We start from the raw sequence: 25,511 nt of genomic DNA on the forward strand, positions 1-25,511 counted from the left end.
TGTGGAGCATGATTACAGGAACTCTTTGAGCATGGGATCCAGACAAATTTTTTAATTGTCTTCATGCAAAAACATGTTACCGAGAACTCTGCTTAGAGGTTTGGCCTTAGTTTGAATAGACAAAAACCATGAGAGAAGCGGGCAAAGGGACCCAAAAGAAAATGCGCCCTAGTTGTCTACATCCTATTAGCATTTTGAACAACAGGATAGCAGCATCACAAAGTTACTGTTATGTTGAAGTCAATTGGTTTTGTGGTTTGGGTCTAGAATCCAAATGATGTGTTTTAGTTGTAGAGAATTTAGGCATAACAGATATAAACAGAGTTGTGTGGTTTTGTGCATTTAAGAAAACCATAGTTCTAACAGTTTAAGAAATTTTTTTTTCCTTAAAGGAGGTTCCTACATTTCTCTGGACCAGATGCTGTCTGAGGTGTCATCCAGGGCTGGTGTTCTCTGAATCAGTGGTTCTAAGAGTTGAATAGTCCTTGATCCTCATGTTACTACATCCCACCTCTGCATTCAAATCGTACTGTAGCTCCCTGGGAGCCTCACACTCTCCAGAATGTACAAGGCCCTTCCAGATCTGGAATCCACTGGCTCCTCTCTCATCATTATTTACTCACCACCTCACTCCAGCCACTCCCAACTTCTGGAAATCTTACCTCTGCTGTTCCCTCTCTCTAGAATATTCTTCCACTCTCGACTCTAAGGTTCACCACTTTTTTTTGGAGACGGGGGTGAAGTAATTAGGTTTATTTATTTATTTACTTATTATTTTTTAATGGAGGTACTGGGGATTGAACCCAGGACCACTTGCATGTTAAGCATGCACTCTACTGCTGAGCTATTCCCACCCCCCTGCCAAGGTTCACTCCTGTTAATCCTTTAGAGCTCAGCTTAGCCATCTCCACCTCCAGAAAGCGTTCTGATTCCCTAGACTGGATCCGGCCCCTCACTTGGGCTCCTACAGTCCCCAGGCTTCCACATTACAGTCCTCCACCTTTGCCTCCCACATCTCAGCCCTGATACCTCTGTAGCATCACGATCTGGCTGGATCTAACTTTCGCGCTGGACTGGGCGCCCTGCAGGGGCAGGACCAGAGCTGCCTTATTCACCAGTATGTCCCTTATATTGTCTAGTACAGGCCAAACACAGAGCAGGCACTGAATATTTTGTGGATGAAATAAGAAATTCTAGGAATTCTAAGGTTGATATGTTCCCAAGTTTTCAAATCCAAGACTAGAAATTCAATTTTCAGTTTCCATGAGTATATGTTTATATCATTTGAGGTGTCTCAACCACAGGAAGATAGCCAACCATGAGTTGAATCTGGTTAAGATTTTGTGTCATATTCCAGTTTTGTTTTTTTTTTTTTAATTATCTTGGTTTTTGAATTCTTTTTGTAGGGAGAGGGAAGTAATTAGGCTTTTTTTTTTTTTAAGAGGAGGTAGTGGGGATTGAGCCCAGGACCTGGTGCATGCTAGTCACACACTCTACCACTTGAGTTATACCCTCCCTGCTACATTCAGTTTTTTTTGTTTTTGTTTTTTTAATTGGGAAACTGCATATAAACATCAGAGCCAGCAGCTCTGGGCCTGCATTTCCCCATGGCTAGAGCCAGCGACCAGGGTGCTGTTCTCCAGTTGACCATGGTCCCCAGTCCACTCACTTGTGTATGTCCCTTGCTTCCCAGAGACCCTTGACATCTTATAAAACAACCTGCTTGACATCTTATAAAATTCTAAGGATCTTAGTATTGTAGAGCCAATGACTGTCAGATGTTGAGTTACTAAAACTCTGAGATGCTGAGGGAATTGATTCTGACTTTTGGATTTTAAGATTTCATGACTATGACAATATATATTTTATGTGTATAACACTCCATGATTTTGAGATAGTAACATTCCCAAGGGTCAATGTGCTAAGGGTCTAATGTTTTAAAGGCTTATGACTATGGAGTTACATGTCTCTGAAGGGCCTTTGCTCATAAAGCTTTTTTTTTCATTTTTTAAGTGGAATTATAGTCATTTTACAATGTTGTCTTAATTTCTGGTTTAAAGCATAGTGATTCATTTATACATATATGTACATTTTCATATTGGTTTTCATTATAGGCCATTACAAGGTATTAAATATAGTTCCTTGTGCCATAGAGTAGGACCTTGTTGTTTATCTATTTTATATATTGTAGTTAGTATCTGCAAATCCTGAACTCCCAGTTTATTCCTCCCCACCCCCTTCCCTGCCTGGTAACCGTAAGTTTGTTTTCTATGTCTGTGAGTCTGTCTCTGTTTTGCAAATAAGTTCATTTGAGTCCTTTTTTCCTCTCTCTTTTTGTTTTTTTAGATTCCACATATAAGTGATATTATATGGCATTTTTCTTTCTCTTTCTGGCCTATTTCACATAGTATGACCATCTCCAGCTACATCATAAAGCTTTAATGCTGATGATTAAACACCTCTGAGGTTCTAAAGCCCCAGGAATACAAAGTCCTAAGGATCAACGGCCTACAATTTCAAAGGTCTAAGGTCTGAAGATTCTGTAAGTATACAGTGCTCTGGTCTTCGCTTATATTGTTTTAAAACATCAAAGCAGGGTGACCAACCATCCCAGTTGTCCCAAGACTGAGGGTTTCAGTGCAAAAAGCATGAAGGTGTGGTCATTTTATCTCAAAGTTCTCAGGATCCACGCTTCTAATCTGAAATTCTAAAGGTTTAGAATTATAAAGCCCTAAGGATCTATCCGTATAAGAGTTTCGGTTTCTAAGGTTCTAAGATCCTAGGAGCCAATGATTAAAATTTCTAAGGTCTGTGATTACGAAAGTCTTTTTCCATGAGTCTCCATTCTCAAAGCCCTCAGGTTCAAAGAATTTCTGAGTGTGACGTTCCAAGGTCCTAAGATCTGAGGATTCTAAGGAAGTATGCTTACAAAGTCCCACATTTCTGGGGTTGTACATTTCTAAGGTTCTCTGGTTGCACTGCTCCATACAGCAGCCACAAGCCACATGTGGCTATTTAAATTTAAATTAATTAAAAAGAAATTAAATTAAAAATTCAGTCCCTCAAGTAGCACATTTCCACTGCTCACAGCCACAAGTACTAGTGGTTAGTATATTGGACTTCACAGATAGAGAACATGTTTCCATCAGTGTGGAAAGTTCTGTTGGCTGGTCTAAAGATTCAAGTTCTAAATGTCTGTAACTTTCTTCCCATCTTGCAGGCCATCAAGGTTCTCAGGCACTGAGGTACAGAGTCACCACCACAGCAGCATCCTCCCTCCCTAACCGCCCTCCCACCCCAGCTCTCCTCCAGGTACCTGCCAAGGCCTTGATCCGGGAGCACTCGAAGAGTGAGGCGCCGGCGGTGGAAGCAGCTGGTTGCTCCCGCTCCCAGCCCCGATCCGGACTCTCCCAGCGGGATGCAGGGTTGTTATTGTTAGGGGCTGGGGGCCCCTCCATGTTGTCCACTTCCCCTGGTACCTGCGCCATCAGGGAAGGTGAGCCTGGGGATGGGGAGGGGCAAAGTTAGGGCTAGAAACAGGGCCTGAGTTCAGAGGTCCCACTTCTAACAGTGAGTGGCTGTGAGTCCTGTCCCCTCTCTCATCGTTGGTTTCTCTGTGTTTAGAAGGGACATAATAATAATGACAGTAATGTTTACCCTGACCACATTGTAGGGCTGTGGTCAAGCACCCAGCTTAGCACCTAGCACAGGGTAGAGGCTGGGCAAATTGTCACTGTTATTTTTGTTAGAATGATAACATTGTTATCAATAGAAATCTAAAATACAATAATAACAATTATTAACTTTTATTGAGCACTTGGACTATGCTCAGAACTTTATATGCATTATCTTGTTTAATTCCTACAAATTTAATTCCCTAAAGAAAGGTATTATTAAGCCTATTTTACTGAGGAGGAAACTGAGGCACAGAGGGGTTAATTCACTTGCCTAAGGTCACACAGCTAGTAACTAGCCAGGGTTCAAACTTGGCACTGTGATCGAATTGCACTGATGCCCTCAATTCTTCATCCTTATAGCCACACCCTTTCCCACTTAAATCAGTGTTCTACTCTGGGGATGGGAGGAGTGGGAGAGTGAGGTGGGGAGACATGCCCCACCCCTTGACTCTGGGTTTGGTCACATGACTTGCTTTGACCAACAGAATTAGATGGAAGTGCTGGTGAGTTCTGAGCCCAGGACTCAGGAGATCTTGCATGCTTTTTCTAGTGCTTGAAAGTGGCCATGAGAAAAACACTGCTAGGCTAGTCCAGGTCCAAGGCCCTTATCACAGCCAAGGTCAGCTAGAGCAATCAACAGTCAGGATCCCCCTAGCCATTGCAACTTGTGAATAATCTCAGATGAGCCCAGCCTAAATCACTGACCTCAGACTTGAAGCTAAATAAATGCTTAGTGTTTTAAGACACTGAGTTTGGGGGTGGTTTCTTGTGTTTTTTTTAAGTTTATTTTGGGGGGGGTGGTTATTGTGGCAATAGCTAACTGACATTTTGTCTGACTCCAGAGCTATGTTCTAGAACACTGCCAGATTGTAAATATGAAAATTAAGGGGATGAGAGATATTAGATATAACTCCTCCACCCTCTGGGACCCCAAACCTGATTCTAAGACTAAGAAAGGAGGGAACTGGGAAGAGATCAATGTCCTCCTCAAAATATTCAGATAGTTGTCAACCCACCCGATTTTAGGAAGTCAGGATCTAGGTCTTGGTCAGTGTAGCAGAGGCTGTGCCTTTCAGTGGACACTCCAAAATCCATTATTATTCTTCCCTTCTTCCATGGAAAGCTGTAAGTGGACACATAGCTACTTACCACCTGTGTGACCTTGGCCAAGTCACTTCCCCTCTCTGGGCCTCAGTTTGTTCATCTGTAAAATGTTAATTAATGATAATAGTACCCATTTCCTGGGGCATGTTTGAAGATGAGAGAATTAATAATGCAGGAAACATGGTATCCAGTTGACAGTAAGTCCTCAAAACACCAGCCTTGCTATTATTAGTCATCCTCTGGTCACGTACCTTAGCAAATCAAAGTGCCTGTGCTGGAGTCAGACAGAAATGAGTTCCAAGTCCTGCTTTATTCTTGCTGTATCTTTAAACCCGATTATCTTTAACTTGGCGTCTCTGTGCCTCAGTTTCCCTCCCTGTTAAACGGTGAGCACAACTGTTTCCTCAATGGAGGGTACTTGGAGATGGGGAGGCACTTAGCGCTTGGTGAGCTCTCAGTCAGGCCGGCGGGGGAACAGCCCTGGCCATTACGTGATTCAATGGAGAAGGGAGAGCGGTGGGGGAGGTGGAAAGGGGTGTCCTGCGGCCCCAGAAAAGGCTGGCTCCGCGAGGCTAGGGCTGGAATCTAGGATTGGATTCTTTAACCCTTCCAAGGCCGCGCCTCTCTCTCTCCGCAGTCTAGTCACCGTTCCCAAGGAGGGGGGCCTGGAAAGGACAGGCTTGTCTGGAAGACCCACGTATGGCGCGCAGGCTGGACTGGGTTGAGGGGTAGGGGCTGATTCTGCCCTCGACCCTCTGCCTCCCCAAGCCGGGGAGACCCTGGGGGCTCAGGCCATGCCCACGGCGCGCGGGGGAGGGATGCTCGGGCAGGTGGGGAGATGCTGAAGGGAGGGGCTATCCGCCCCCACGCCGCTCACCTGGGCCCGCGGCCGCTGGTGCCGCTGTCCCCGCTGCTCGTCGTGCCCGACCGCCCTCCCTGTCGGCGTCCGAGGCCCGGCCCGGCCCGGCCCGGCTCGGCTCGGCCCGGCCCCACCTGCCCCGCCGCTCGGCCAGATCCGCATGCGCCGCCGCCGGCGCGCCTCCTCCTGCTCGCGCGGACGCCGCGCTCGGCGCGCCCCCGGGACCCCCTCCCGCCCGCGGTCCCCTGCCAACCCCGACCGCCTGCAGCGCTGGCCCACGCACGGACACACACTCGGCCACGGTGTGCGATGCACAGATGCAGGGGCTGGAGGTAACGTCACACACAGTCACACACTGCCACACACACGGGGTCATATACAGCGTCACAAACATTATCCACATCCACACACACAGTCACCTCCTCGTTTGGGGTCACACAGGGTCAAATATTCAAACTGTCTCACGCAGTAACAAGCTCACACTAGTTCCCACACTCAAGCTGTGCCCGACAGCGTCACACAATGTAAAACACTCAAATAGTGCCACCACCATTCACACGGAGTCATACATAAGCACACATGTGTCACACACTGTCGCACACTTCCATGGGGTCACAAAGTGTCATATACTCACACATCACCACGGCTTCACCATCACACAGTGTCACACTTTTATACACAAACTTATTACACCAGTTACACATTCACATGGGGGTCATACGTCCTGCACTGTCACACTCATGCATCACAGAGTCACAGGTCATAAATAGCATCACAACTACAGTAACACCTACAGCCACACTCAAATGGTGTTATAGTGTTACACACCTTACATGACACATGCAATGTCACACCCTGTCACAGTCCAACAGTGACACGCTCCCATGTAATGCATCTCACATGTCCCACACTCACACCATATCCCCCAGCGTCATCGATGCTTACAGCGTCACAGATTGACACACTGTCATCCAGTGTCACCACAAGGTAACACAAGGACAGCACCAATGCCTGCCACACGTGGTGTCACACACAGTCTTACACTGTAATACAGTGTTACACACAGAGGGTGGCACATGGTGTCATCCACAACCATGCTCTCCCTTAGAGTTATTCACAGAATCACACAGGGTCACATGGGCACACAGATACGCAGTTACACCATGTAGCACTCACACACCTACACTATCCTCCCTCACATTCTCCCCTGGTAGCCTCGAGGAGACCCTGGGGTGTAGTGTTTAAGTCCGGGATCAGCCTCTTGGCCCTGACAGAGGGGGCGTGAGCCAAGAGAGAGCGGTGGGCATGGCCCACTCTCGCCCCGCCCCTCCCTGGGAGGTTAGAGCTCGGAGGCGGGGCACTGGGTCCGCCTTCGTAGAAGGCCGGATACGGCCACGCCTCCCAGCCTAAGTGGCGGGCGGAGAGGGCAGTGCTGGACCGCAGGAGAAGGAGGGGAGCGGACTCGCGTCCCGCCCACCCCGTCCTTAGCTAGAGGCGTGGCCTTTGGCCCCGCCCCCGGCCTAAACCTGAGACCGGAGGCGGGCTGAGGCGTGTCCCTGTGAGCGGCCCCGCCTCGTCTCTCCCGCTCCGGAAGGACAGAGTGGGTGGCCTAGCAGCCAGTAGGTTCCCGCGCGTCCTGCGACTCCGCGGCCTCGCACCCCGACGACCCCGCAGCATGACCGTCAAGAAGATTGCCATCTTCGGCGCCACCGGCAAGACCGGGCTCACCACCCTGGCGCAGGCGGTGCAAGCAGGCATGAGCTGGGGCGGGCAGGGGATGTCACATGGTGTACAGCCAGAACTTTAGGAAGGGGCATCATGGGGCCGGGCGGGGGTTGATTGGGGCCTTCAGTGCCTTAGCGTGTGAGGACATAGGGGGCAAAGCAGATGGCCACAGCAGCAGAAATGGAGGATACTATGAGATCCAATTTTATATAAGTCCAAGGAACAGGAATTGGCCTTGGCCCTGGCCCTGGGAGGCTGGGGGACTCCAGGGACAGGTTTAAATCCAGTGCTCTTATGAAATGTAGTTGTTATTGTGGTGGTGGTGGCGGTGGTGCTGGCAGTGGTGGTGGTTGTTTGCACACCCAGCAAGGGCTTAACTAAGCCGGGCACTGGGCTTGCCTCCCAGCTCTGCCCTCTCTTCTAATGTGTTTAGTTGAATCCTTAAAGCACTCAAGAGGGGTGGGAACTAGTATCACCTCACTTGACAGATGAGAAGACTGAAGCCCGCTGAGTGACTTGCCCAAAGATACACAGCTGGAAAGTGGCAGTGCTAAGAGTTTGTACCCAGCACATGCTCTTAATCACCAGAAGTCCACTGACTCTTGGTTTGGGCACCTGAGCTTAAAGCTGAAAAGGCTGGGGGGTGGGCTGCTGTGAACACCTAATGGAAAGAAGAAGATGGAAAGAGATAAGGGTGAAGACTTGAGAACACAGGTCCTGGGAAAGTCAGTGAGGCCTGAAAATTCAGAGTTGCTCCAGGAAAGGGAGTAAGTATCTCGCAGGAGCCCCCTGCCCCCACTGTCCAGACTTCACCAACCCCCAGTGGAGCCTGACACTCCCAGATAGAGGGCCCCACCCTGGCTGGTCTCAGTGACTCCGAAGATACTGACTATCTGGGTGCCCCAAAAGGGTGGAGGCCTCCAGGATCCCACTCTCTGCTGTCTCTCAACCCAGCTGGAGGGACTCTGCCTGAAAGTTCCCCATTAAGCCCACTTCTCCTTCCCTCTCCAGGAAGACATAGTGAGGATCTTGACTTATGGGGACTGGAGAAACAAATTTGCTGATAAACATTTCCAGGGGAGGAAGTAAGAGGGAGAAGTTTAGAGATGCTGAGTCACCCTAAGGATCCAGATTCGGGTGTAGCTACCTTTCTCTTAATCGTGGATTCTATGAAATTCCATTCATCCGCCCTGCTGGTCACAGCTGGGACTGCACCTAGGGGAATGGATTGCTGAGACCTAGGGGGAACCCCCTGCCTTCTAATTGGGGCTCTGACAAGTCTCTTCAGAGCCACAGTGAGCCTGAGCCTCGCTGTCCCCCTCAGAAAAAGGAGGGGCTTGAATGAGCTGGGCTTTTATTTACTCAGTGATTCTCAGGACTGACTCCTGACAGGCACAGACTCTGGAGGCCCTGTACCTGCATTTAGACCGCAGCCCTGCCACTCACCACCTGTGTGGTCAAACACTTTGTCATCCATGTAAGTCGTAATGAAACTAATAGAACTTGACCTGGGGCTCTCGTGATGATAAAATGAGATGATATGTGGAAAATGCTTAGAACCATATCCAGCAAACAGTTGTTGCTCAATAAGCACTCCATGGCTGAATGAACTCAGATTATAGCTGTGTCATCTTGGCCCAGTTCACTCAAATTGCCTTAGTTTCCCCATCCTCAAAAATGGGCATAGAACACAACCTACCTTGTGGGGTTGCTGCAGTCTGGTACTTTTCAAACTGTGGGGTCATAGTGAGTTCTGAGATATATTTAACTGGTCACAATAGTGTCAGAATGTATCACATGTTAAATATTGATTTTATGAAACTTTAGTTTCAGTTATATAGGTATGGATTTGCATATACTAGGTTAGGCTGTGAAATCTATTTTGTATTCAGGATTGATATAAAAAAAACTTAAAAGGGGCATGATCTCTACAACTTACTCTCCCACAGTTACTAGAAAACTCTGAACACATATATAATTATATATGTTATGTGTATATATTATATACACAGAGAGAGAGAAAGATAAAGGAAATGTGAGAATCTAGGTCTTGCAACTTTCGTATAGGTCTGAATTTATTTCAAAATAAAAAATTAACAGGAAAATATAAATAAAGTAAGGGATTTTTAACAACAACAACAAAAAGATTGGAAATAGCCTTACAAATGCTCTGGTTCTTTGTAAAGGGTAAAATCTGTGAATTCTAAAAATCTAGTTTGCAGGGAGGGTATATTTCAATGGTAGAATGTGTGCTTAGCATGCATGAGGTCCTGAGTTCAATCCCCAGTACCTCTATTAAAAAAGAAAATCTAATTACCTCCCACCCAAATAAACAGATAAATAAATAAATAATAAAACTATAGTTTGGTACAGTAGCCACTAGCCACATGTGGCTATTTAAATTTAACTGTGGGTTGTGTTAAAATTTTGGGGAAAACAACTCATCTGTGGGAAAAGCTTAGCACAGCACTTGGCACATAGGAGACTCAATAAATGTCACTAATTATCAGTGATGTAACACTGATGGGTACTCCTTTGCTAGGCTTGTGTCAGAGCTCTCAGGGTCTGTGAGAACATGTTTCTCCCCCAAAATACCCACAGTTTACTAGGGTCTGTTTTAACTAATACAGTGGTAGTTAACCAGTGCCTATACTGGCACCCTGAAAGCCCCATTGCCCCCCACCCGATGTGTGTGAGGGCAGCACAGGTTTGTTTCATTCCCTTATAAAAGGTGGTCACATAGGATGGGGATGCTGGGGATTCTGATCTTTAGCGAGGAAACTGAGGGCCAGTCAGGCAAGGTGTCTCCTCAGGTTCCTCAGCTAGTAAGAGGTGGAGCCAGAGTTTGAACCCAGGTCCCTGGGGCAGTAAAGCCTGGGCTCTTGTGTTCATAAGAAGTCAGGGAGGTGGTGGTGAGTATGACACAGTCCCTGGACCCACAGGGCCCTTGCTTTATTCCAGGTCAACATAAGTAGGGCCGTGACAGAGGAAGCATGATCAGCTGGGGCTTCTGGAGAAAGCGGGTAAGGGTGCTCCAGGCAGAGGGGCACGTGCCTCCTGCCTACAGGATGCAGGAGACAGCATGATGCATTTGAAGAAGTGAAAGAAGCTCAGTGGGTGAAAAGGGCAGTGGCTCCAGCGCAGACTGGAGAGGAGAGGCCAGATCCTGGGGGAACTAGAAGGCTGGCACCAAGAGCCTGACTATCTCAGGGCACTGGCGGGGGGTAGGGGTGGCATGGGAGGGATCTGAGCTGGGGGCGCTTTGCAGTAACTGTGGAAAGCTCTCTCTAGCTGCCATGTGGAATATGGATCGGAGGGGTCCAGATGGGCCAGGAGCCCGGGGAGGACTAGACCAGAATGGGAAATAAAATTGTGAGATGATTAACATAGTGACATATAACACAGTAACATATAACACAGAAACAGCCAACACCCATTTAGCTCTCTTTCCTATGCCAGACGCTTCTCACCCTTTCCTTTGTTTGTTTTGCATTTTTATAAGGGCTTTATTAACATATTATTCACATACCATATAATTCAGTGGTTTTTAACATATTCACAGACTTATGCAAACATCATCACAATCAATTTAAAGCATGTTTATCACCACAAAATAAACCCCTAGAAGTCATTCCCCATTTTCCTGCTCAACCCCTTCCCCAGCCCTAGGCAACCACTCACCTACTTTCTGTTTATATGGACTTACCTCTTGGGGACACTTCATATAAATGAACTCATACACTATGTGGCTTCCTTCACTTAGCAAAAAGAATATGTATTTTTTCAAGGTTCATCCATGTCATGGCATGTATCAATGTGTTGTTACTTTTATTGCTGAATAGCACTCCATTGTATGGATATACCACATTTTATTTATCCATTCAGTTGATGTAAATTTGGGTTGTTTCCACTTTTGGGCTATGATGAATAATGCCTCTATGAACATTCATATACAAGTTTTTGTGAAAACATATGTTTTCATTTCTCTTGGGCATATACCCCAGAGTGGAATTTCTGGGTCATATGATAACAATATATTCAACCTTTTGAGGAACTGTCTGACTGTTTTCCAAAGCAGCTGCATCATTCAACACTCCCATCAGCAGTCTAGGAAGGTTCCAGTTTCCCCACATGCACACCAACGTTTATTATGTCTTTTGATTATAGTCATCCTAGTGGTATGAAAGGATATCTCACTGTGGTTTTGACTGGTATTTCCCTGATGGCTAAAGATATTGAGTATCTTTTCATGTATTTATTGGCCATTTGTGTATCTTCTTTGGAGAAATGTCTCTTTACATCTTTTGCCCAGTTCTTAATATTCATCTTTTACTATCGAGTTGTAGGAGTTCTTTATGTATTCTAAATACAAGTCTCTTATCAGATATGTGATTTGCAAAAATTTCCTCCCATTCTGTGGATTGTCTGTTCACTTTCTTGATAGTGTCCTTGGAAGCACAGAAATTTTTAATTTTGGTGATGTCCAAGGTATCTACTTTTTCTTTTGTTGCTTTTGGTATCATAGCTAGGAAACCATTGCCTAATCCAAAGACACAAAGATTTATGCTTTTGTTTTCTTCTAAGAGTTTTATAGTTTTAGTTCTTACATTTAGGTCTTTGATCATTTTGAGTTAATTTTCATATATAGTATGAGATAGGGATCCAACTTCATTCTTTTACATACAGTTGTCCCCAGCACCATTTGTGGAAAAGACTGTTCTTTCCCGATTGAATTATCTTGGCATTCTTATCAAAAATCACCCTACTCAATTAAACTTTTAGATATATTATTTAAACCTACAACAACCTTATAAGGTAGAGACTATAATTAGTGTCACTTGACAAATGAAGGCCCTAAGGCCCAGAGAGGTTAAGTGACATGCCCAGTGTCATGCAGCTAGCTAGTGGTAGGGCCAGAAGTCAAACCCAGGGTTACTTTGAGGATTTAATATGCTAATAAATGCAAGGCACTTGGCACATAGTGAGTGCTCTATAAATATTACGTGTCATTATCATCATCATCATCACCCCAGAGTGTACAGATCTTGAATCATTTGTTTTTCAAATATAGGATGACAGCTATCAAAAGAAATGGAACAATTTTGTTGTTTTTCTTTTCCTTTTTCATTTTCAGGGTAATGGATTAGTCTTCTGATAGATACTAATGATGATCAATGAAGTTTCTTAATATCATTATGAACTCCCAGAATTTTTATTGTATATTTGATGTTTCACTTCTTTGCCATGCCATCAGTATTCTTTTGGACAAATCATATTGCCCTTGATTTGCCCAGTGAAAACCCCTTCAAGTGGCTTCTGTGTTCTCTTGTCATCACCCCATCACTCTTTAAGCACTGCTTCACCAGCTGGTGGTACAAGATGTTCCAGGCTCATCTGGTCCCCTCCCTGCCCCAGCCCAGCAAGCAGCCATTTCTTCAAGGAGCTCTGGTTCATTTTTCATGAGAATGCTATTTAGAGGCTGTCTGAACCAGCTCAGGCTGCTATAACAAAATACTGTAGACCTGGTGGCTTAAACAACAAACATTTATTTCTCACAGTTCTAGAGACTGGGAAGTTCAAGAGCAAAGTATCGACAGGTTTGGTTTCTGGTGAAGTCTCTCTTCCTGGCTTACAGATGGCTGCATTCTTGCTGTGTGCTCACACAAGGAGAGAGAGCTCTGGTTTTCCTCTTCCCATCACGGGGGCCCTACCCTTATGACCTCATCTAAACCTAACTATCCCCCAAAGTCTTCATCTCCAAATACCATCACATTGGGGATTAGGGCTTCAGCAGACAAATTTGGGTTGGGGGCACAAGCATTCAGTCCATAACAGAGACTACAATTAATAATTTTTTTTGCAGTATACACAAACATTAATATCCTTTACCATTTTTTCCTATTAACTCTTTATCTCCTTTTTTTTTTCACTTTCTTTTTTTGGTTGGTGGGGAGAGGTAATTAGGTTTGTTTATTTATTTACTTATTTTTTAAGGGAACTACTAGGGATTAAACCCAGGACATTGTGCATGCTAAGCACGTGCTCTACCACTGAGGTATTTAAAACAAAGGAAGAAATATGTTGGCTATAAACTTTAAAAAGGGGGTGTATGTGTGTGTTGTGGGGGAACATAGTTATCCAAAGTTCTTTGGGTAGGTGGCATGCCAAGGTGATGTTCAAAGTCTTTAATGATCACTAAGACAGGGCCCAGCCCTTCAGAAGTAAGGAAGGCCTGGGGGACCAAACCCAACAATGTACAACCTTTGGGCAACTCATGCTTCCTCCAGGACCATGGATGGGGGGCAAAGACCAGTGTGATGCGGGCATTAACCCTTTAGTTTCTGGAGGGTGGAGAAGTTGCGTTGCAGGGGGGTACATAGAGGAGGCCCTTGGGGGCATCAGAGCCGGTTATTTATAAAGGTATCACCCTATTTTAATAACCATCTGGATATCAACTGTGAGTATGCCAGCAAAAATGTCTGAAGACCATTGTCCCAGAGAAAGGGATCTAGGGGATGGATTTGGGTGTTCATGGCACCCTCCAGGACCCAGCCCCTGGCACCTGGGAATGCCAGCCACAAAGCCACTGACCTGCCTCTCTGCCCCTCTCTGCCCCTCTCTGCCTGCAGGTTATGAGGTGACAGTGCTGGTGAGGGACGCTTCCAGGCTGCCCTCAGAGGGGCCCCAGCCGGCCCATGTGATAGTGGGTGATGTTCGGCAGGCAGCTGATGTGGACAAGACCGTGGCTGGACAGGACGCCGTCATCGTGCTGCTGGGCACCCGCAATGACCTTAGTACTAGGCCCCCCCTATGCCCACGGCCCACCCCTGCACCTCGGCCCCCAGTGCCACCCCCACCCCCGGCCCCGCCCCTGCCACCCCCACCACCGCCGCCACCCACCAGTGACAGCCACTCTCTGTCTCCTCTAAGGTCCTACCACAATGATGTCCGAGGGTGCCCGGAACATTGTGGCGGCCATGAAGGCCCATGGCGTGGACAAGGTCGTGGCCTGCACCTCGGGTGGGTGGCTGGGTCAGAGAGGTGGGGCTGAAGAGTTGGGGGGTAGGTCTAGGACCGGCAGCCCAGGGGCTTCTATGAGGTGGCACTGGAGCCATCCCGAGTTACCATGCATTTCTTGAGCACCAAGTACTCGCCTGAACATTGCTGAGTGATGCCAGGGACACAATACAGCCCTGGGCCCTGCACTCTGGGTCTCACAGATAGGAGGGAAGTGGCAACAGAGCCATTATCAAACAGTGACTGGCCAGAGTAGTCAGGGCCAGGATGATGGGGAGGGGGAGCATGGGCAGAGGGATCAGGGCTCAGATGGAAGAAGCCCAGAGGACGCGGGGTGCCCAGAGGAGGTGTCTGACCCACCCTGAGACAGGGAGAGCATCCTAGAGGACATGACAGAGCCGTGGATACACAGACCAGATCTCCACCCTCACAGAGCTCCCAGTTTACGAGGAGGTGGACATTAAACAAATGGTTGCCCCGAATAATCTGAAAGGAAGGCTGCAGGGTACCAGGAGCAGTTAATGCCAACAGTTGGCATTTATTGAGCACCTACTGTGTACTAGGCACCATCTGAGCACCTTACAGATGAATGCCACTTAATTCTCTTAAAACTCCTTTGAGTTCTATTTATAGTGGCACATAGTAGGTGCTCAGTAACAAGTAGCTGTTCTTATTGCCTTCCTGGTATAGCTAAGGAAATGGAGGCACAGATAGGCCCATCAGCTTACCAGAGGTCACACAGCTTGTGGCTGGTCGAGCTGGGGTGTGGATGTGGGACCAGGTTGTCTGTCTCCACAGTCCATACTCCTCACCTCTGTTTCATCTCTCCCACTGCCTCCCAGGGAAGGGAAGTGACATGAGGGAGGTGTGGGGAGAGCAGGGGACTCCAGGTAGAGGGCACAGCTTTTGCAAAGGCTGTGAGGCAGGAGCATGGCCGCAGCAGAGCAAGTGAAGGGGAGATGGTTGGGCAGTGAGATCAGAAGTCTGATGTGGACAGATCAGGTGGGGCCTCGTGGACCCGATGGGGCCTTTGCTTTTACCTGGAGTAAGTGGGGCCACAGATGAGATCCAACCCCTCTGGATGTTCCCAGGCCCCCTCTGGCTGTGCAGGAGGAACAGAATGTGGGAGGCCAGGGCAGGGAGACCAGGGAGGAGGCTGCTGTTTTGGTCTAGCCAGGAGGTAATGTCCAGTGATGTGAGCTGTGAGAGAAAGACAGGCCAGGACGGCTCCCACATTTCTGCCTGCAGCAACTGGAGGGCAGTAGTGAGCTCCTGTCGGGGTTTGTCTGGGCATGAGAGGGGCGAGCTGGGGACCTGGTCGGGCTGTCCTCAAGCCTTGGCTGAGCCTGCCCTGTGTCCCCCCAGCCTTCCTACTGTGGGACCCATCCAAGGTGCCCCCAAGACTGCAGGATGTGACCGATGACCACATCCGGATGCACAAAGTACTGCAGGAGTCAGGCCTGAAGTACGTCGCTGTGATGCCGCCACACATAGGTGAGTGGGCGGGGACCCAGCTGCAGGGTGGCGGCCAGCCTGACCACTCCCGATCCGCCGGGCCTTTCCTGCCCCGTCTAAAATTGCAAACCTTCCCACCACACTTAATATGCTCTTTCCTGCTGGATCTTATCTCCTTTCTGACATGCTTTTCAGTTATCTCTATTGAACAAACTACTCAAAATTTAGAAATGCAAAACAAAAACCCTCATTTGTTACCACTGTCTGTTTCTCTCTGGACCGGGAGCTTCTTGCTGGGGTCTCGCAAGCCATGGTTCAGTAGCTGGGAATAGAGCCGTGTGGAAGGAAGCCTTCCTCACAGCAAAGAGGGTGGTTGATGCTGGAATGGCTGCACACGGCCTCTCCTAGCATGAGATTTCTCAGGGCTGCTTCTACCGTATTCTCTATTAGAAGTGAGTTATGCTGGGACTAGCCTGTCTTCAAGGGAAGGAGACTTACACTTCACCTCATCTATCACATGGTTTCTTTCCTTAATTCTTTCTTTTTTTCCCTAATGGAGGTACTGGGGATTGAACCCAGGACCTTGCACACAATAAGTATGTACCCTACCACCGAACGATACCCACCCCGCTTCTTTATCTTATTTAGTGTGTGTCTCCCTCACTAGAATTTTGCAATGTGAAATTTTGTTTCTTGAAGGCACGAGTTTTATCTTGTTTTGATCACAGCTGTGTCCCAAGTGCCTAGAATAGGGCGTGGCAGGTAGTAGGTGCTCAGTAAATATTTGTCCGATGAACTAATACGGAGGAAGATGCCTCACGTCCAGGGGGTGCTGCGGAGGGAACCACACCCTCTTTTCCCCTCCCAGGTTTTGAATCCACATTGAGAGAGATACAGAGGAAGACTGAAGGATGGAGAGATTCATTCATTTACAAATGTCTCTGGCAGGGGAAGTGTGTGTCGGGCCCCCATGACAAGTACTGACGATACAATCTCTGCTCTCATGAGACTTACGTTTCTAGCAGGGGAGACAAACCAGAGATAGATGATTTCTATTCTTGTGATGAATGAAGAAACAATAAAGCTCGGTGAAGGGAGCAATGGGGTGCTGCTTATACAGCAGAGGATCTCTAAGGAGATGGCTTGGCGCAGGGAGAGAGGGAATCGGGTGAGTGTCTGGGGGATGGGAGGACATCCTGGGATGAGGGAATTGCAGGGCAGAGGCCGGAGCCCGGCACTTACATCGCCTTTGCATTTGCCTGCCTGCGGGACCAGTGATTCTGCTGTGCCCTCTGCCTGCAGGAAGAGGAGGCCTGCACGCCTTCCAGAAGTTTAAGCTTCAGGGTTTAGCTTCAATTCAGGACCTTACTGGAACGAGAATCCAAAGCTTTGAGTCAGCAATAAAGCTGCATGGTGGAGAAGCTGGGTAAAAGTCCCAGCCCCAGCACCGCTTGGACTCAGGCCTGTGGCCTCTGAGCCTCAGTTTCCTCATCTTTAAACAGGGCTCATGATGTTACTTCTTGATCTCCCACGTTTGAAGTGAATATCCAGGGAGATCGTGCCTAAAATTTAATTATTTAACACAGAGTACTTTTTTTTTTAATTCATTTTTTTTAATGGAGGTCCTGGGGATTGAACCCAGGACCTCATGCATGCTACCAGTATGCGCTTTACCACTGAGCTCTACTCTCCCCAGATTACTTTTTAGTTTTGCTTTTTTTGTATGTGTCTGAAAACTTGGAAACCTCCAGGAAAGCTGAAGAAATTAAAGGTTTAAGAATACCCATAGACCCTTTATCTAGATTCACCTGTTAACTTTTTGCCCTGTTTGCTTCCTTTATCTGTCTTTCTGTCTTTCATCTGTGCATGCATCTAATGTGTATGTGTGTATATGTGAATATGTATGTATTATATATATATTTTAAAATAAGTGTATGTCTGTGTGTATTTTTTTTTTCTGAACCATCTGAGAGTAGGTTGCAGACACTGGCACACTCTACTCCTAGAACCTCTTGATAGGCATCTCCCAAGAAGAAATATTTGGGTATGAACCACAGTAACATCACTGCACCAAGGGAATTGACATTAACTCTGCCACATCACTTAGTATCCACTCCATATTCAAATTTTCCCAATTGCCAAAAAAAAAAGTCTTTCCACCTCCCCCTCCCCTCAAAATCAGGATCCAGTCCAGGATCATGTGTTGTGTTTAGTTGCCATGTCAACTTTACCCTGGAACAATCCTCCAAATCTTTTTTATTTTTAATATTCCTCATAACAGGAAACATAACAGGCCATGTGTCTTTTGGGGGGGGGCAATTAGGTTTGTTTGGTTTTTTTGTTTGTTTGTTTGTCTATCAGTCTATCTTTAGAGGCCATCCTGGGGATTAAACCCAGGAACTTGTATATGCTAAGCATGTGCTCTGCCACTTGAACTATACTCTCCCCCTGTCAGGTGTCTTTTTAAATATCCCATATCTGGATTTCTCTGGTGGTTTTCTCACAGACACAGATTAAGCACTTTTGGCTGAAATGCCACATGGGTGAGGGCATGTGTTTCTTACTGAACATGATTCCAGGTTGTCCCTGAATTGATATCCTGCATTTGACCCCCAAATTTAGTTGGTCACTGTCAGATGGTATTTTTAATTATCATAATGCAGATACTGGATGCCCTGGTAGCAGCCAGGTCATGCCTAGGTGAAGGGGGTTGGGGAGCAGAGCAAATCTAGCCTTTGCCACTGGGAAGTGACCCTTTGCAACCCTGGGACGTGACTTCCTCTCTCCGAGACTCAATTTGCCCACTTGTAAAATAGAATTAACAATAGTTCCTAGCCTAGTCTCTGGTTTATTTCTCTCCATCTGACATATTACCTATTTCACTTTCTTATCAGTTGCCTTTTCCTAGTGACTGCATGCTGAGGGCAGGATTAGCCCTCATGTCTGTTTTGTCCCTTGCTGGGTATCCAGCACCTGACACATAATAGGTCATCGGTAAGGATTTGTCGACTGAATGAAGTAAAGGGTACAGATTAGTGCCCTGCACGTGGGAAGGACTTCATACATTGTTAGCTCTTAAACCATCTGGGCTGGGCACACTGCAGACACCCTGGGATGGTCATTGGAGTGATCACATGTTGGGGGAGGGGGAAGGGACATCTGATTAACCTGGCCTCTCTGTCTTTACCTTGCAGGAGACCAGCCTCTGACTGGGGCCTACTCAGTGACCTTGGATGGGCGAGGGCCCTCAAGGGTCATCTCCAAACACGACCTGGGCCATTTCATGCTGCACTGCCTTACCACTGATGAGTACAACGGGCACAGCACCTACCCCTCCCACCAGTACGACTAGGGCTCTGGCCCTGTCCGGGAGGACAGCGTCCTGGGAAGTAGAGAACAAAGGAAGGGAGCAATAAATCTGGAGCCAAGAGCTTCAAATTATTCCAGAGGAGTAACTCTGTGACTCTTCCTCTCTCTGGCTCTGTCTGGGCTTCTCAGTGTCTCTGTCTTCCTCCGTGTAAGATTTTCTGGGTATTCATTCATTCATGTCCTTGCCTGGCTCTGTGCTGGGGACCCAGTGGTGATTCTGCCTTCAAGGATCTCACAGTCCAGCAGGAAAGACAGCCCTGCCTCTAACAGTGACAACATAGAGTGGCCAGGGCTCTGATGGAGGAAGCTCAGAGGGCTGAGGCGCCCAGCTTGAAGAGCAAACAAGGTTCTGTGGAAGAGGGGATGTCCCACCCAAAACCTGGTTTGGTGAGACTCCACCAGGAAGTTCTAAGGAGTGATGGCATTCTGGGCAGAAGATACCATGTGAGCAAAGGTCAGGAGGCAGGAGAGCACATGGCCCCTCTGAGGAACTAAAATCTATCCCCACAGTTAATAATACTTTGCTCAGAGGAGAGGAGCGATCAGCCCCAAGAGACTGTTCCCATGGACTCTTAACTGTACAGGGTCGTTGTAAAAAGTCTGAGCTTTAGTCAAAGGTTTTCTGCAAGGAGTGGAGCTGGAGAGGGGGCACAATCAGGTCTGTGTTTTGTAAAACATCCCTTGGCTACTGTGTAAAGGTGAATGGAAGGATGAAAGAGTAGAGGCTGGGAACCCAGGAGGGCCCAAAGGGCTTGAGGAAGAAAAAGGAGAGTGGGAGGAGCCTGAGTGGACAGTTGGTTGGGGAAGGAAGAAAGGCATCCAGAAAGAAGCCTGGGGCTGTATCCTGGAGATGGGATTACAGTGGGGCCACCGGGAGACCAGAACCCTGGAGGGGCAAGTTTGGGAGGGGAAAGAGGAAGAATTGTCTCTTCCTAATTATGCCCCTCTTAGGAATCTACTCTCCCCCACCTTTACTCCCCAGAGACACCTTTCCCAGACCTGAGCAAGCCACTCCTCTCTACCTCCAGCCTCCCCCCACCTAAGCCCCCAATGCTCCCCCCCCCCAAAGAATTCATTCCAATCATCTACTGCTTCTGCAAACACCTGGACAACTTGGTTGACAAATTCCAACCGGTGAGAACTAGTCTGAGGAGCCTTCTCAGGAGTGGCCTGGAGAAAATCATCCTCCTCCCCTTGGTGAGAACTTGTTGTGGGGGTGGGGCAATACTGGTACAGGCTTTCGAGACACTAGCACTTATATTTCCACCCTCTTTATTTCTGTCCCATTGTCTGGGCATCTAACAAACTTTCACTGGTCGTCTGCTTTGTGTCCAGCTCTGTACTGGGTGATGCTGGGAACCAAGCAGTGGGAGACCCAGATAACCTAGGTACATGTCCTCAGGGGGCCCACAGTCCAGACAGTGACAGCCCGGGGCCAGGATGGGGGAGGCCCGGGCAGAGGAGTCAAGGCCGCGTTGGACGAAGTACAGGACACCATGGGAGACCAGAATGGGTCCTAACCTACCTTAAATCCTCAGAGAAGGCTTCTGAGAGAAGGAATCCTTTGAGATCAGTTCTGATGAGAGGCATCTTGGAAACGGTGTATTTTCAGGATGGGGAAACAAGTTTAAAGTTCCAAAAGCCTTTTATTTTTCTCATTTTTGAGTACTTGCTATGTGTCTTGTGGGCACCAGGGATAAGGCAGGGAAGAAAACAAGACAGAATTTCTGTGTTCATGGTGGTGGAGAACACTTGAAGTCATTTTAGAAAAACTTAAAGTCAATCTGTGTGGCAGGACTGTAGGGAATAAGGAGTGTGTATCAGCCCAGACCTGAAGGTCTGACGCAAAAATTAGGAGTATGGACTTTGTCCCCAGGACAGTGAGGAGCCACGAACGAGTTTCTAGCAGCAGGGGTGCCAACCTGAAAGAGAGATGGGACGTCAGGAGGAGGTAGGAGGAACTACCAGAAGACACGCTAAGGAGAAGTCCTTATAAGAAGAGAGCTGCGGGGGAGAAGCGCTGGGGGCGGGAGGACAGGGGAGGCGAAGGGCGGGGCTGCAGTCGCCCAAGCAACATAGGCCGCGACACTCTATTGGCTGATCTTCAGTACGTCATCCTCCTCCGCTCCGCAGCGTCCGCCCTCGGAAACCAAGGGGCGCGGCATCCGCGAGAGGCTCAGCCCCGCCCTCCAGGAAAGCGGTACGGGTGGGGAGTGCCAGCCACTCTTGTTCCGCTACGGGGTCCAGGTCTGGTATAAAGGGATCGCAGAGAGCCACGATGACGATCTTGGAGCAAGGACAATAGTTGAGTTGAAAGAAAACAGTTTTGATACTCCCCCGACCCTAGAGACTTGGCCTCCCAACTCCCAGCGAGTCGGAATTCTTTAAATGGTCCGCGGAGCACTGTAGGGAAGGGCGAGTCGGCCGTCTACTGGAGACCAGTGGGTGGCTCCGCCCAGCCAATCCGCCCCCAGCGGCGGGCAGGGCTCTAGCCAATCGTGGCTCGCGGTTCGGCTCCCGGGCGAAGCTGGGTGAGCCTGAGTCCAGACCGAGAGGCCCCGGAGAGGTGAGCAAGGCTCCTGCTCAGTGCTGGAGGGTCAAAAAGCTGCGGGCGTTCCCGGAGGTGGTCATTGCGAATCTGGCAGTTGAGGTGAGGTGTGGCTGCCTGGCTTGGGATCTGCCTTGGGTTGGGGGAGGTGGAGGCGCGCCCCCGAGAGTTGTGGAGGCGGGATATCGGCGGGAGTGAGGGGCGCAGATTAAGGGTGATGATAGGGTTTGGGGGGAAGGTTAGGGACCGGAGACTGAGTTTCGGGATCCTGGACGAAAGGCGAAGTTGGGGGTGGGCAGGATCTTCAAGGGAAGGAGTTTGAAGCTGAGACATGGGGTGTTTGGAGAAGCGAGAGAACTAGAGAAGGAACTTTTGAGGCAGGGAATCTGGAGATTAGGACACTTTGGGTCTCCGAGACGGGCTGAATTCGGGGCTTTAGTGTTCTGGAAAAGGTGTGCAGGTTTGGGCTGGGATCCCGGATATTTGGAGAAGCAAGAGGACTGGGGGGGCAAGGACTCTTGATCTCCCAGCGGCGGAGATGGGGTGATGGGGAGAGTTCCCTGTCAGGTCTTGGAGACAGAGGGGGAGACTGGAGGTGAAGTCGAGAGGCATTTGAAAGACGGGAGAATAGTGGAAAATTGACGGAGGAAGGTCTCAAAATTGAGATACCTAGTGTCCCGAACGGAGTGGGTCGGAGAGTATTGTTAAGTCTTTGAGCGACGTGTTGGGGCCTGGGTCTCTGAACCCTGGGGCAGTTTGCGGGAAGAATCCAGGACCTTCTGCGGTCCGAAGGACCGGGAGAAAGCAGTTTTAGAGCCAGAGTCTGGGGTGGGGGAGGGGTGTTCAGGGCGTGGAGCTCAGACTCACCGCCCTGGAGGCAAAGGAGGGCGGGGCTCGGCAGGCGTCCCGCAGCTGGACGTCCGGGTTCCCTTCCCCCACCCACCCCAGGCTCCTCTGCGCATGCCCTGAGGGAGGGTGGGGAAGGTTCGTCCCTGAGGCGTGCGGAGCCTTCCGGGGATTGTAGTGCACGCTCAACGTCAGTGCGTGTGCCTGGTGGCTATAGACCCACATTTCCCAGAAGTCCCTGGGCCAATTTGTGGCGTGTCTGGGTGCCGAGCGGGGAATCCTTGCAGGGTGCCGAGGTTTGGTTGGGATGGGCCGGTAGGGGCGGCACTTGGCGTGAGTCGTGTTCCCGCAAGTTTTCTTGTGGGGTGCGGCCAGAGGGAACCTGAAGGCACCCACAGAGGGAATGAGGAAGTCCCCTTCCTGGTTGTTGGGAGCGCTCCCAGTTAGTTAGGAAGAGGGCATGAGCAGATAATCTTCCCTGTGAAAGGAGAGTCTCCACAGATAGGTACCCTAACAGGGTTCCAGGTGGCTGGAATATCGTAGACTCTCAAATAGAAATATTGAATGAATAAATGGCAGTTAACTGTTGTTCATTAAGTGTTTCCTGTGTGGTGGACGCTGTCTATGCATATCACTCTTAGGATCTTCTAACGGGGGTGAGCATTTTTACAATCCCCTTAAGGCCCAGAGAGGTTACGTTACATCACTTCCCAAGACCCACAGCTGAGCAGCATGAAGGGCAGAATTCAAACTAGGATTCGCTACTTTCAGGCCAGGTCTCTGTACCCAACACCTATCTTGTGTATGTCCCATTTGAAGAAAAGAGTATTGTGGGAAGATTAGCTTTAAGACTTAGAGGGGCTTGAATTAGGATTCTCATTTTGTAGATGAGGAAATTGAGTCTCATGGAGGTAAATTCACTATCTGAGGCCACACAGGCAAGTAAGTGGGATTCAAACCCAGCTATGTTTAAGTCCAGATCTTGTTTTCTTAATCACATACATTTACTCTCCTCCTTAGCCTTGTGGGATTCATACTGTCTCCATTTTATAGACGCAAAAACTGAGATTTGGATCATTACAAATCAACAACCATACAGGAGATTCGGGATTTGAACTCGCCCTGCTGTATCTGACTTGCCCCTCTTCTCTCCACAGGGCATCATGGTAGGAGGCTTGAAGAGGAAACACTCGGATTTGGAGGAGGAAGAGGAGGATGAGAAGTGGGCCTGGGGCCCGGCAGGCCTGCGGAGCTACCAGCAAGCCCTGCTCCGCATCTCCCTAGACAAAGTCCAGCGAAGCTTGGGCCCCCGAGCACCCAGCCTTCGCAGACATGTCCTCATCCACAACACTCTCCAGCAGCTCCAAGCCGCTCTTTGCCTGACTCCTGCACCTGCCCTGCCTCCTGAGCCCCTCTTCCTGGGTGAGGAGGACTTCTCCCTGTCAGCCACCATCGGCTCTATTCTTAGGGAGCTCGAGACCTCCATGGACGAGACCGAGCCCTCTCAGAATCCAGGGGCTCCCCCCGGCTCCCAGAATGAAGTGCTGCCCCAGCCTGATCCAGTCTTCTTAGAAGCTCTGAGCTCCCGGTACCTGGGGGACTCTGGCCTGGATGACTTCTTTCTGGACATTGACACATCCACAGTGGAGAAGGAGCCCGCACTGGCACCAGCAGAGCCTCCTCACAACCTTTTCTGTGCCCCAGGGTCCTGGGAATGGAATGAACTAGATCACATCATGGAAATCATTCTAGGATCCTAAAACTTTTAGAGGGGGCTTCCTTCCTCATCTGAGCCTTGGTGGGCTGAACCCCTGGATGCAATTCTGTGGGTATGTTTTGACAGGGGCTCTAAACAGTGACTGTGGCCTCCCTTCTCCCATTTCAGGGTTCCACAAACTGTCTTGCATGTGTGTGTGTGTCTGGTTATTGCAGCCTTCTGTGAAGGTGGGTCTTCCTGAATTAATTTATCTGTTCCAAATGCCTTAATGAGACTCTGTTTCTGGGAGTCTGATTTCCCACTTCCACATGTCTTCTTGCCTTTCCCTCCAGTTCCTACTCCCCTGTGTCCACTGGGGCCTCAGGGAAGATAAGCTGGGCCTGTCAAAGGATGACAGGTATGTGCTGCCTGGTTGCTATGGAAATGCAGCCTCTGCCTCTTGGCACCTCCAGGGCATGGGAGGGGCTGGCCTCCTCCCCTCAGGCTGAACCCCACCTCCTTCACAGGACCCCAGTCCCAGCAGCCTCCTGATTCATGACCAGGCCGGACCACGTGCAATAGGGTGGAAACCAAACTGCTCCATGCCGCATTATTTAAAAGAAAGGCGGGTTTTGTGGTGGGTTTTTTTGTTTGTAATGATTTTTTTTCTAATAAAAGTATTTTGGAAGGGATGGTGTTGTCTAAATTTTCTAAACTTCAGTGGGTCAATGGGAGAGACCTAGTAAGTTCTGTGGATTCCTGTACCCCTTCCCTGTCAAAGTTGAGGCAGGTATATTATTAAATGTAACATTTATTGAATGCTTGTTAAGAGCACTGTTCTACTTACTTTCTTTGAATTAAGTCATTGAATCCTTATGATTATATAGAAATAGATACTGTTAACCACGTTTTACATAGGAGAATCCTGAGGTTCAGAGAGGCCACGTCACTTGCTCAGGGTCACACAGCTAGGAAGAGTGAGTACCAAGGAGCTAGAACTCAAATTCAGTCTACCTCCAGAGCCTACTTAACTGTTTTATTTGTTGTTTCTTGGTAGACTAGACTCCCCAGACACAGGTGGACACAGGAGGTAGAAACTGGGTCACGTGAATTAAAGTCAAAGGATAGGGCTCTCTGTTGGGGGAGGGTATAGCTCAGTGGTAAAGCACATGCTTACCATGCACAAGGGCCTGGCTTCAATCCCCAGTACCTCCA

General features: G+C 48.6%; 3 protein-coding genes and 1 long non-coding RNA gene across 6 annotated transcripts in view; 3 read left to right on the forward strand and 1 right to left on the reverse strand.

Annotated features, from left to right (window-relative positions):
* SPTBN4 (spectrin beta, non-erythrocytic 4) overlaps positions 1 to 5,779 on the reverse strand; it is a 68,911-nt gene extending 63,132 nt beyond the window's left edge. The window contains exons 1-2 of one of the 2 annotated variants that reach the window (XM_032486017.1): positions 5,659 to 5,779; positions 3,317 to 3,502 (exon numbers count right to left, since the gene is read on the reverse strand). In XM_032486017.1, the coding sequence (XP_032341908.1) occupies positions 3,317 to 3,488 (172 nt within the window). In that variant the 5' untranslated portion in view covers positions 3,489 to 3,502; positions 5,659 to 5,779. Of the gene's footprint in view, positions 1 to 3,316; positions 3,503 to 5,658 lie in introns of those variants that run through there. The other variant, XM_032486018.1, reaches the window with a different exon arrangement.
* Positions 5,780 to 7,189: 1,410 nt separating this feature from the next.
* BLVRB (biliverdin reductase B) lies at positions 7,190 to 19,288 on the forward strand. Its single transcript, XM_006177919.3, has 5 exons — positions 7,190 to 7,394; positions 13,995 to 14,159; positions 14,296 to 14,385; positions 15,748 to 15,876; positions 19,032 to 19,288. The coding sequence occupies exons 1-5, from the start codon at positions 7,316 to 7,318 to the stop codon at positions 19,187 to 19,189; spliced, it is 621 nt and encodes a 206-aa protein (XP_006177981.1). The 5' UTR covers positions 7,190 to 7,315; the 3' UTR covers positions 19,190 to 19,288.
* Positions 7,408 to 9,667, forward strand: LOC116665698. Its single transcript, XR_004322335.1, has 2 exons — positions 7,408 to 8,132; positions 8,758 to 9,667. It is a non-coding gene; the product is annotated as an uncharacterized LOC116665698 (long non-coding RNA).
* A 2,107-nt stretch (positions 19,289 to 21,395) lies between the features above and the next one.
* On the forward strand, positions 21,396 to 24,988 carry SERTAD3 (SERTA domain containing 3). 2 transcript variants are annotated; one of them, XR_001365076.2, is made up of 3 exons: positions 21,396 to 21,856; positions 23,758 to 24,714; positions 24,824 to 24,988. XR_001365076.2 is itself a non-coding variant. In XM_006177920.3 (2 exons), the coding sequence occupies exon 2, from the start codon at positions 23,764 to 23,766 to the stop codon at positions 24,358 to 24,360; it is 597 nt and encodes a 198-aa protein (XP_006177982.1). In that variant the 5' UTR covers positions 21,396 to 21,856; positions 23,758 to 23,763; the 3' UTR covers positions 24,361 to 24,988. The 2 variants fall into 2 exon arrangements, 1 of the variants encoding a protein (XP_006177982.1); XM_006177920.3 differs by having other exon boundaries at positions 23,758 to 24,988.
* The last annotated feature ends 523 nt before the right edge of the window (positions 24,989 to 25,511 follow it).

This window comes from Camelus ferus, chromosome 9 (genome assembly GCF_009834535.1).
Source record: "Camelus ferus isolate YT-003-E chromosome 9, BCGSAC_Cfer_1.0, whole genome shotgun sequence".
Taxonomy (NCBI): domain Eukaryota; kingdom Metazoa; phylum Chordata; class Mammalia; order Artiodactyla; family Camelidae; genus Camelus; species Camelus ferus.